Source organism: Vicugna pacos, chromosome 22, assembly GCF_048564905.1.
Source record: "Vicugna pacos chromosome 22, VicPac4, whole genome shotgun sequence".
NCBI classification, from domain to species: Eukaryota; Metazoa; Chordata; class Mammalia; order Artiodactyla; family Camelidae; genus Vicugna; species Vicugna pacos.
The window spans coordinates 29,701,356-29,712,811 of NC_133008.1; the positions used below are offsets into that span (position 1 = coordinate 29,701,356).

Consider the following 11,456-nt stretch of genomic DNA (forward strand, 5'->3'; position numbering starts at 1 on the left):
TAGCAACAGCACTTGGACGTTAATCAAATCCTTCAGTGACAGGCTGAAGATCAAACACAGCAGTGAGGATATGGTGACATCAATGTAACTGTACTGTGTAAAACACAGGACTGTGGTCCTCCAATTTGGAGTCAATTCCTAATGGAGCCAGTTGCAAGGAGGAAGACATTTTTCAACAGAAGCAGGTACCCCAATTTAGGACAGGCTACCACAGTAGAAAGTCATGAATTCTAGAGTTAGGGTTATCTGCAGGATCATCAGCCTCCTACATGATCCTTGTGACCTCCCTGAAGTTAACGTTCATTCTATGTTGGGGGGTAGGGAGATTTGAGCTCCTCAGCGAGCACAATAGAGCTCAGCTTAGGGGTGACCTGTGGTGTTTTCTCTGCGTTCTGTTCTTTCAAGTTAGGAAAGACTGGGAAAACCGGCTTCATTCTAGACACTCCAGACCTGGCCGCTGGTGTTTTCTTGAAATTTTAAGCAATTTGTGACAGGAAGGAAAGAAAAAGCAAGCAAGCAAAAAAGGAAGGAAGGAAGGAAGAGAGAGAGATAGAAGGAAAGAAGGAAGAAAGAAAAAAAGAAAGGGAAAGAAAAAGAGAGAAAGGGAGGGAGGAAGAAAAGATAGAAAAAAAGGATTTCCTTCTGTAAGCCTGAGATTTGAAAACCTGAGATTTCTTCATTGGCATTTAATGCCAGTAACAGCTAGACTCCAGAATTCTATTTTGTAGGAACTTTACCTAAATTCCCTCAGTTCATCCTCCTGACAATTTCTTGAGGTAAGGATTATTATTATTATTATTATTATTATTATTATTATTAATGAAGTAATTTTAGACTTACAGAAAAGCAGCAGAAACAGTGGAGTTCGCTAATGCCCTTCACCTAACTTCCCCTCATGTGAACATCTTAAGTCACTACGGTAACAAGCCAGGAAATTAACATCAATACAATCCTATTATCTAATATACAGACCTTATTTGGATTTCACTGTTTTTCCCTCTAACATTGTCTTTCTGGTCCAGGATTGCTATGGACTGAAGATTTGTGTGCCTGACACCCACAAATCCCAGCAAATTCATGTTGAACCCCAGCGCCCAGTGTGATAGTATGAGGAGGCGGGGCCTTTGGGAGGTGATTAGGCCGCCAGGATGCAGCCCTCGTGAATGGGATTAGTGCTCTTATACAGGGACCCCAGAGAGCTCCCTCACTCCTTCCATAATTTAAGGACACAGCAAGAAGAGGTATCTGTGAACCAGGAAGTGGGCTCTCACCAGACACCAATTCTGCCAGAGGCTTGACCTTGAACTTCCAGCCCCTGGGACTGTGAGAAATAAATATGTGTTGTTTAAGCCACGGTGTCTGTGGGACTTTGTTGTAACAGCCCAGACTAAGGCAAGGATCCTATTCAAGATCCCGTGTTGCCTTTTGATGTCTTCGTCTCCTCACTCTGTGATGGTTTCTCAGCCGTTGTCTTTCATGACACTTTTGAAGAGTGCTGCCAGTTAGCTTGGTAGACTGTCCCTCCAGTGGGGTTTGTCTGATACTTGCTTTGATTAGAATAAGGACATGCATTTTGGACAGGAACTCCGCCGAGGTGTCACTGAGAGTGTCCTCAGCATCCCGTCCGGGGCTCCATGATGTCAGCCTCATTTTCAGCGACGTTGACTTTGAATATTAAGCTAAAGATGCTGTCTCCACTGTAAAATTACTTTTTTTATCTGTGTAACCAATATGTACCTTGGCGGACATCCTTTGAGACAATGCAAATACCCGTTTGTCACCACACTTTTCCCCTACCAATTTCTAGCAACAATCCACGAATCTTGGCAGCAGCCATCATGAGGCCTTCGCCCAAGGGTGCCTACATGTGTTTATCTGTGATTAGTGATCTTTTATTTCCTTCATTCCTTGCACATGTACTCATTTGGAAGCGCTGAAGGGTCAGGCACTCGCCTAGTGAGGGACGACTGCACCCTTAGCCCAGAAAGGGGTTCCAACGCCACCCAACCCAGGCCCCGCCCTGTTCTCCCAAGCTCCGCCCCCAGGATGGCGGCACCCGGGCGCTGCGAGTCACGTGCCCGCGCCGCCGCCGACGTGGCCTCCAGCGAGCGCCCCGCGTGTCCCTCACGGCGCCCCGTCCGCCGTCCCTTCCCCGCGAACCTGCTCCCAAGATGGCGGCGCCCAGCGGAAGAAGGCAAGGCGGCGGCGCGAGCTTGTGGGCCGCTCTGCTCCTGGCGGCTGTGGCGCTGAGGCCGGCGGGGGCGGTGTCCGAGCCCACGACGGTGGCCTTTGACGTGCGGCCCGGCGGCGTCGTGCACTCCTTCTCCCACAGCGTGGGCCCTGGGGTAGGTGCCTCAGCCGCCCCCGAGACGTGTGAGCTCGTGCCCGCCGAGGCGGGGTGGGGTGAGGGGGTGCTGCAGGCCGCTGGGGCGGGCCCGGAGGAGGGGGCGCGGGCCGGGACGGCGAAGTCGTCACTGAGGCAGGGCTGGACTAACCGCAGGGCGGCCTCCTGGGGGCTGGCGACTCTGAGGGAGCTGGTTGACGAGCCTCTGCCCCTGTCCCTTCTCCCTCGCCCAGCGTGCCCAAGCAGCTCCACCCCAGACCCAGGTGGGTCCCCGGCTGTTGGAGGGGAGAGGGGAGCTGGAGGCTGAGGAGCATATGCTTCCAGGCCCTGCAGAAGCTCGTCCCACTGCAGCTCTGACTAGGGAGGAAGTGGACAGGTGTTGCCCTTCCTTCCATTGCACAAGTCCCGCATCTTTCATTGAAATGTGAGGCCAGGTCCTCCTTACCTGGAGGCAGCAGGCCTGGGTCTAGTGTAGTGCTTCCCTAGCTAGTTGGAGAAGTTGCCTCCTCTCCCGCTCTCCTTTTCCTCCTCTGTAACAATGGTATCCGTAGTCATTATTTGTTGAGCACTTCCTTATATCCGGGTGTTGTGCCAAATTCTTTATATGTTAGACTCATTTAACAAATGCAGAAACAGAGGCTCAGAAAGGTTTGTGCTTGTCCAAGGCCCACAGCGGAGCAGAGATGGGCCCCCAGGTGTCCCTGCTTCCAAAGTTCATGTTCCTGGATGGGTGGGTGTTGGAGGGGATGTGACCTCCCCCTTCCTGTTTATTCCCCAGAAGCCATGTGGGTTGTTTGTCCTGAACCAGGAGCTCACAAATAGGGAGGCAGGTGGGGCAGTTCCAGGTCTGCACACACTGGAAGGCTTCGCAGGGCTGGCCTCCAGGGACAGCAGCCAGAGGAGACTGGCTCCACCTCCTTCCCCTTAGTGCAGGTACTCAAAAGCAGGATCTTCATCTTGATTCTGGATCTCAGAAGTACATCCTCATTCCCTGCGCTTTAAGCACTAAGGCTTATCTCCTACCAAGACCTTCTTTTCCTTCCATTCTCTAGGACAAATACACCTGTGCGTTCACCTATGCATCTCAAGGAGGGACCAATGAGGTAAGTTGTTCAAAATTCCATGTAGCTTAATACAGTAGTGTCCATTGTCATACAGAGGTGCTCTCAAGGGGACACTGGACATAGGACTATTCTTTCCTGACCAATAGAAGCACCTAAGTTAAATAGTGATGGCAGATTCCACTCGTAATTCCAGAGTGAGCAGACGTTTGGACAGAAGGAGGGACGTGAGGCGTGAACTGCCATTCCCACGAGCCTCCATTCTGTGCTGAGTAACAGATTATCACCGACTGAGCAGCTCACAGCAACACCCGTGTATTTCACGGTTCTGGAGGTCAGAAGTCCCAGTCGGCTCAGCGGGATGCTTCGTAAAGCTGAGATCAAGGTGTCACCCGCGCTGGGCTCTCATCTGCAGGCTCTGGGGCGAACCCTTTTCTAGTCTCATTCAAGCTGTTGGTGGAATTCAGTTCCTTTTGGTGTGGACCTGGGGTCCCTATTTCCCTGCTGACTGGTTCCTCCAGCTGGTGGCCGAAGAGGAAGGAAGAGAGACTGAGAGCACGAGGAGGAGGTGGTGGTGCAGCACTGCTGGCTCTGTTGGCCCACGTGGCAGGGGGGGCGTGTGGCCTCTAGGAGCTGAGAGGGGCCCTGGCTGGCAGCAGTCCTACAACTGCCAGGAACCGAATTCTGCCACAGCCACGTGAGTTGGAAGAGGAACCCCAGCTCCAGACGAGAAGGCAGTCCGGCTGGCACTTTGATTTAGCTGGTGAGTCTGAGCAAAGGACCCAGCCCCTTCGTACCCAACTTCTGACCTACAGAACTGTGAGCCAATGAATGGGTGTTGCTTTTAAGCTACTATGTTTGTGATAATTTATTACACAGTATGGTGAGTGGAATGAGGCCCCCACAAAAAAGATATGTGATTCCACTCAAGTGACATCTTGCAAAGGCAGCAACTATGGGGACAGATCAGATCAGTGGTTACCAGGAATTTGCCAGAAGAGACTGACTCCAGAGGGATGGGGGAAATATAATTGGGGAGAGAACTGATCTGTGTCCTGATTCAGTGATAGATACACAGCTGTGTGCATTTGTCAGAACTCGCAGAACAGAGTGCTGACATGGGCGCACTTCACCATCTGTGACTCGTGTCGTAGTAAAAAGTAACAGTGGTCACCGTGGACCTGTCGTCCGTTATTGCGCACGGGTGCTTATATTCCTGACCCCCAGCCTCACCGAGAAGGTCACAGAGGCTCGGGCTGAACAGGCAGCCCCAGAACACACACTCATGTGAGCGTCTGATGCCAGACCCTGAGCCTTACCAAGGACACCCACTGCCCACCCCGCCCCGTGGCCTTGAGACTGTGGTCAAGCTCATATAACAGGACCACTCAGAGGGATGCTAACCCTATTGCTGAGGAACTCTTGGTTGTCGTTTTGCTTGTTTTCATAATCTTTTGAAAATGTTTCAGCATTTGCCTCATTTTCGTGATCCTTTTAAGAGCCATGGGAAAGCTTCCCAGATATATTTTACAGCACAAACCTGTTTCCCAGTGCTTAGAGGCCTTGGAGCTCTGGGAAGGTGTTTTTAAATAGCAAATGGAGATGTTGGGCAGGTTGGCCTGGAGCCGCCCCTGCTGTGCGCGCCCCGCCACGAGCGCCTCCCCCGCCTGTGTGATTGGCTCCCCACTCCGTGCTACGGGCAGAAGGCTTCGAAGTGGCCATTTACTCCCATTATAATTAACATTAAGATGGCCTTGTTTTTATTAATGAAAAAGCTCTGCCATTTAACTAGATTACCAGTCATCGGAGTCCATCACTACTCTTGGGAGAGGACTGGCCACTCTCATTTTACCAGCAAAGTGCAGAAACGCTGCAGGCCACCAGACCTTGTGTTTGGCCGGGTTTTTGGAGGCCCTGAAAGTGAGAATACACTGGTAGTGGTGTGTTTTGGAACCACTTTAAAATATTACTTTCTAAAAATTTAATTATTTTAAAAAGCTCACACACACCGTTCAAAAAGAAAAAAACATAAAAAGCTCTCTGCCGCCTTCACCTGTCCGGGGCCCACCCATGTCCAGCGTATAACCACGGTTACGGACAACCTTGCGTCTCCCCCGAGGACTGCGCTGCGCTGGTACAAGCAGCCTGGGCGTGCTGACTTTCCTCCTTTTATTTTCGTCTTTATCTGTCTCAGTAGACTTCATTGCTTACCGCAGAATTAAGCAGAAGGCACAGAGATTTCCCGCGGCCCCCCATCATCCCCCACCAGGGGGGACATTTGGCAGTTGATGAACCTACACTGATGCGTCGTCAGCTCAAGTCCACAGCTGACAACAGGGTTTGCTCTTGGTGGTGTTAATGCTGTGGCCTTGGATGAAAGTATAACGACAGGCATCCACCATCTTGGTGTCCTTCGGAGCAGCTTCACTGCCCGGAGCAGGGAGGGGGCCCTGAGACCAGGCTCCAGGCTGAGGGGTGGGCGGGAGACCCAGGGGTTCTGTCACTTGGCGGGACTCGATGGTGAGGCTGTGTGTCCCGGACTGACCTGTCTGTCCTCTCCCCAGAGGTGGCAGATGAGTCTGGGGACCGGTGAAGACCACCAGCACTTCACCTGCACCATCTGGAGGTGAGCGAGGGTCCCGGGGGTGGGGTCTTTCCCTGGACGAGGTGCCTTTGCTCACGGCTGTGGGCGTTTGCCCCACTGCTCCGGGTGGGGCCCTGCATCCTGGGAGGGTGGCAGGTGGGAGAGGGGGTGCCACACTGTGCTGGGAGCTGGGGGCAAGGAGGACTCCCCAGGGGAGCATCTGGACACTGAGGCCAAGAGAGGTTTGGGGGGACTGGGAGGTGGGGTCCAGGCAGGGGCTGCAGCCCCAGGAGAGGGGCTGGGCCCCCAGTCTCTGTCCCCTTCATGTCACCCCCAGTCACATTCATCCTTCAAGGGCTTTATCTCCTGCTGTGGGGCTGACACCCTGTCTCCACTGCCTGGAGCCCAGCTTGATGGGCCCAGAAGGGATGAAGGAAGGGGGCGCCCGGCCTTCGGATGGGGAGGAGGGTGACGGAGCTTCATCTGTCCCCCACTCCACCCCCCAGCTCCACGGCCTGGAGTGCGTCACTCCGAGCAGGACTGATTTCTGCAGTGTTTACCCAATGCCTGACAAACAGAAGTCCCAGCCGTGCTCTCACCCTCAGGGCCCAGGGTCAGCCTAGGGGCCAGATCAGGGAACAGGACACAGTCAGAGCCATGATGGTGCCTTTTAATTAAAGGACGTACTTGCGGCGTCAGCGCACAGCCCGGTCTCCCGCTCGGTGCTTTACACGCAGCAGGGGTTTCAGTGCCTGGTGTTGGGGGGATTCCCTACCACTGCAGGCCTGGGCGCCCCGCGGCCTCATCAGGCCACCGCCAGCCCCTTTGAGAGGCAAGGAGCTGGGGTGGGGCACCTAATTACGGGTCGGCAGTCGGGTCTCCATCCCTCTGCCCGAATGTCCCTGTCTCGTGGGGGCTCTCCAGTGTCAGCTCTCTAGGTGGCCGCAGGCCCGGGCAGCCAGGCCCAGAGCAGGGTCCCCAGCCCGCAGCCTCTTAGCTGACCCACCCCCGTGCAGCCCCTAAGGACACGCTCAGCCCCAGACACACCCCCTTCCTAGTTAACCCCTGTGCTTCTCACCCTCGTTGCAACACTGGGAATGTTGTCCACTGGATGAGAAGCATTCAGTGAGTGAATGTGGGGTCCAGTCCTGGCACAGCGTGCACCCAGCAGGGGAAAGGGGCTTGTGCGTAGATGAGCGGGAAGAGCGCTCCAGCAAAGCGGAGAGAGCAGATGATGTTAAGGGGGCCCTCCGACCTTCCCAGAGACGCCTGGAAGCGGAGGCCCGGAGGAGGGGGCACACACAGCCCTGGGCTGACCCCTTGGCCTGACCTCTCTCCGCAGGCCACAGGGCAAGTCCTACCTGTACTTCACACAGTTCAAGGCGGAGGTGCGGGGTGCCGAGATCGAGTACGGTATGGCCTATGTGAGTGTCGCCCGCACGTAGGGGTGGCCACCCAGCCGTCCCACTGTGCATTGGGGATGGCAGGGGGGAGACGGACATTGAGGCCTGGAGACCTGGCGGGCGCAGCAGGAAGTGGACACCCTGGCCTCTCCCCTGTATAGCCCGCCAGTCTCCCACCGGTGCCTCATGCTGGCAAAGCCAACAGGAAGCCGGGGGCAAGGGGTTTTGGCACTGGAACAGGGGCAGGGACAATGAGGGCGGAGGTGCGCCCGGGGGGGTCAGGCGGCACGGCTCACTGGTGTCGGGAGGGCCCTGCGACCCTTGGCCCCAGTGATCCGCGGCCCGAGCAGCACTTCCCGCTGCTCCGCGACCCCCGGCCCCCTAGAGCCTGGCCACTCTGCTTCTGCATGAGTCAGACACAGTTTGAAAACCACTTTACCACCCAAGAAGTAGAACCAGTGGTGGGAGACAGGCGTTAAGAGACTGCCTGTCAGGAACTGGCTTCCACCACGGGGACCCCCAGCCAGGCAGGCCTGAGTCTGCAGGACGGGCCGGGTGCTCCAGGCACCCTTAGCGCTGCCTTCCTGGGCAGGATTTTGTCCTGGGAAGCCTCGGCTCTGCCCTGAAGGCCCTTCCCCCAAATGAATCAGGCCCACCCAGGTCCCTGAGGATAATCTCTTTTACTTAAAGTCAGCTCAGGATGTCACATCTGCTGAGTTCCCGCCCAGCGACTCCCAGCAGGGGTCTGACTGCATAACTGGGGCCCTGCCGTCTGCTCCAGGCTGACAGGTCAGACCGACTGTCAGTCACACTGTTGAACTGATTGCTTGCTGAAGTCCCTTCTTTCAAACTCTTATTATTTTAACTGATTTGAGAAAGACACAATTCTGATTTTTTAAAAATTGCATTCAGGAGACTGCCTAACTAGTACCAGTTCCATAAATTAACTAAAGAAAAAAACTGAATTAGATTCTTTCCTCCGAGGATTTGCAAGGAAGGCATGAACTTTTAAGCCAGGTGACAGTCTCTTAAGTGGATTAAGCCACTGCTTCTCCTGGATTCACTTGTGTGCTGCAAAAAGCATTGCGCGGCTCTTCGGCAGAAGCACACAGCTTTGGTCTCTGCAGTTCTGGGAGGCAAACCGTGTCATATTCCCTCCTGTTCAGAAAAGTTTCCACTTGTTCCCTTTCAGTCGAAAGCTGCTTTTGAAAGAGAGAGTGATGTTCCCCTGAAGAATGAGGAATTTGAAGTGACCAAAACAGCAGGTGCGGAGAGGGATGATGGAGGTGGAACCCAGGTTTTCAAGCAGGGACAGGGTGAGGGGGACAGGACCCCCGAGGGAGGGCGATCAGGGGTGAGGAAAGGCTGCCTCCCTCAACGGCCTCTGTAAAGGGCCAAATAGTGAATGTTTTCGGCTTTGGGGGCAGACAGCCCCCTCTGAAGCAGCTCTCCCTGCCCCCACAGTGAACCGCCGGTCAGTGAATCAGTTGGTGTGGTTGTGTTCTAATAGAACTTTGTTTGGTGAACACAGATATGTGAATGTCATGTCACTTTCTCATATCACAGGACACCAGTTTTCCTTTGGTTCTTGCTAAAGCTGTGTAATAATGCAAAACCACCCTTAGCTCATGGGTGGCAGACACGCTTTGCCAATGCCTGGTAGGGAACGGGGAGTGTGAAAGCCCGTCCTCAGTCTGTCCTGGGCTCTGTGACCAGGAACGGCCTTGATGCCTCCAGTGGAGGATGTCAGCACAGCACCGCCGTCAGGACCTCGTGCGTGCGGGTTGGGGGAGGTGGGGGTTACCTCCTGAGGCCCCAAGACCCCAGTGTCCTCTGACCCACATTCATCTTCAGCCATGGACACAGGGTTGAGCTGAGTCTGGGAGCCCCAAAGGTCTTGAGGTATGGGGGAGAGATGCAGTGAGGAACCCTGTGGCCATGAACGTCACCAGGCACCAAAGTTGAGGGGGTGGCGCCTGGGTCTGGCCCCCAGGTCCTCCTGGCGCAGGGCCTGTTTAGCGTGATCAAGGACAGAGGGGCTGGGTTACTGGCAGACCCTGAGCCCCAGGCACACAGACAGCGGGGCAGACAGGGAATCGGGGGCAGGCTGGGGCTTGGGCGGCCAGGTTCCCTGACGCTGCCCAAAGAGCCGCAGACAGGTTTGCCAGTGCAAACCTCCAGCCGGCATCGGTCCTCAGCCTGGCACAAAGGACCATGGCTTTTCCCAGCTCAGCCTTTCCTGTGGCCTCCCCCTGCCCTCAGGTCAGGCCCACAACCTCTCCACCTCTCTCCTGCCCTGACCTGCTCCCACAGGGGGCCCACCCATCCCGGAAGGATTGCCGAGTCAGGCCGACCAAGCGTTTCTTCTTTTACAGTGTCCCACAGGCCTGGGGCCTTCAAGGCTGAGCTGTCTAAGCTGGTGATCGTGGCCAAGGCGATGCGCAGTGAGCTCTGACCAGGAGTCCTGCTGAGGGCGGCTCTTCCCGTCTCCCCTGAAGAGGCCGGGCCCCAGGAGGGCTCAGAACTGATTTTCTAGGGGGCCTGTTTGTTTTCTGCCTGGGCTGATGTTGCCCTGTTCGGAGGGGCACACAGGGTGGCTGAAACCCCCAGACAGAGTCTGGGGGGCCAGGACCATTCTCCAGGCTCCCACCTTCCCCGCCCCAGGGGTCATGGCTTTTCTGAAGCCAGCACATAACTCCCCCGGGATCAGCCAGACTCTGAGATGTTCCAAGACAGAGCCATCCTGCTGCCCTCTGACCCCAAGCTGACCGTTTTCTTATAATTCCCCAGGGGACTTCCTTTCAGACTAGGAGGAAATGAAATGTTCTTTCCTATTTAAATAAATAAGACAGTTAAAAAACAACCACACAGTCTTGCATGTGGCGCTGGTGCCTGCCTGGCTTGGGACGTGGGACGGGGGACCCCGCTTCCCTTCCCTGCTGGAGACAGGCGAGCTGCGTCACCCCGGCCACGTGGAACCTCCAGGCACAACTTCTGCCGGGCCCCAAGGCGGCTGGACCTCGCTGAGCCCGTGGGACGGACCTGGCCACACCCCACAGAGGGGAGCACTCCAGGGCAGGCCTGCTCTTCTGCACCCTGTGGTTGGCTTTGCTTATTTTTTTGAAGCTGGATTGCAGCTCAGTGACTTAAAAAAACACCCACAGGCAAACAAAAGTAAATAAATGAAATCCCCAAATGTCTCAGCCACTCAGGGGCTGAGCGTCTAACCGCCCACTTGACCATCAGCCTGGCCTCTTGACTGTGGGGAAAGAAACCGTGTGGCTGTGAAGTGGATCCTTGCTAATTAGAATCACCTTGTTGGGTCGACAGAGGCCTCTCCGTGCCTGTCACTCACCTGGCTCTCCGTGGTGCCACCACCGAGCCAGCGCTGCTGTGACCCCCACCTGCCGGAGGAGATGCCAGCCAAGGGTGTGGGGTCCTGCCCTAGGCCGGGAGCGGTTCCAGAGGGTGGCACAAGAGCAGCTGCTCTCAGAACAAGGAACAACTGAGAGGGTGGAGTTAGCAGCCTCGACGGTCAAGCACACGCGGTCTGCACCACCTCGCGAGGGGTTCCAGACGCTTGCACGTCCGCGGAAGGCCCGCTCCACCCAGCATGCCACCTGCAGGGCTCGGCAGGGCCCGGGAGCTGGTTGTCCGGGGCCTCCTACAAAAACCAGGCAGCCAGACAGGTGGAGACGACGGTGCACCCTGGGCTTTGAGGTGCGCAGGGGCTGGACCCCAACCAAGGCGGGGCTGATTCTGCCCCAGTCGGCCCGGAATCAGGTACCACTTCCCAGTCCCGCGTGATGCGTGCGTGTGTGTCTGTGGAGCTGTCTGGTGAGCGAAGCTGCCCGGCCCCAGGACCTTTCGTCATGATGAGCAGCTGACTTGAGCCCTGTTTGGGCTGTAGAAGCCCAGCTCTGCCACCCCCGCTCCTCCCATCTGGCACCCAGCTTGGCGGGAATTAAACCTGCCAACAGGCCACAGGTGTGTGACATTCATGTGCAACCTTGATTCCAAAGACCGAAACCCCGGGCAGGTGAGAGGAGGTGCTTCTATTTACA

The 11,456-nt window shown here is 55.7% G+C and overlaps 1 protein-coding gene across 1 annotated transcript; it reads left to right on the forward strand.

Moving 5' to 3' along the window:
* The first annotated feature begins 2,113 nt into the window (after positions 1 to 2,113).
* On the forward strand, positions 2,114 to 10,255 carry MYDGF (myeloid derived growth factor). Its single transcript, XM_031689679.2, has 6 exons — positions 2,114 to 2,345; positions 3,397 to 3,447; positions 5,970 to 6,031; positions 7,332 to 7,413; positions 8,585 to 8,657; positions 9,768 to 10,255. Exons 1-6 carry the CDS (start codon positions 2,172 to 2,174, stop codon positions 9,845 to 9,847), a joined length of 522 nt encoding a protein of 173 aa, XP_031545539.2. The 5' UTR covers positions 2,114 to 2,171; the 3' UTR covers positions 9,848 to 10,255.
* The last annotated feature ends 1,201 nt before the right edge of the window (positions 10,256 to 11,456 follow it).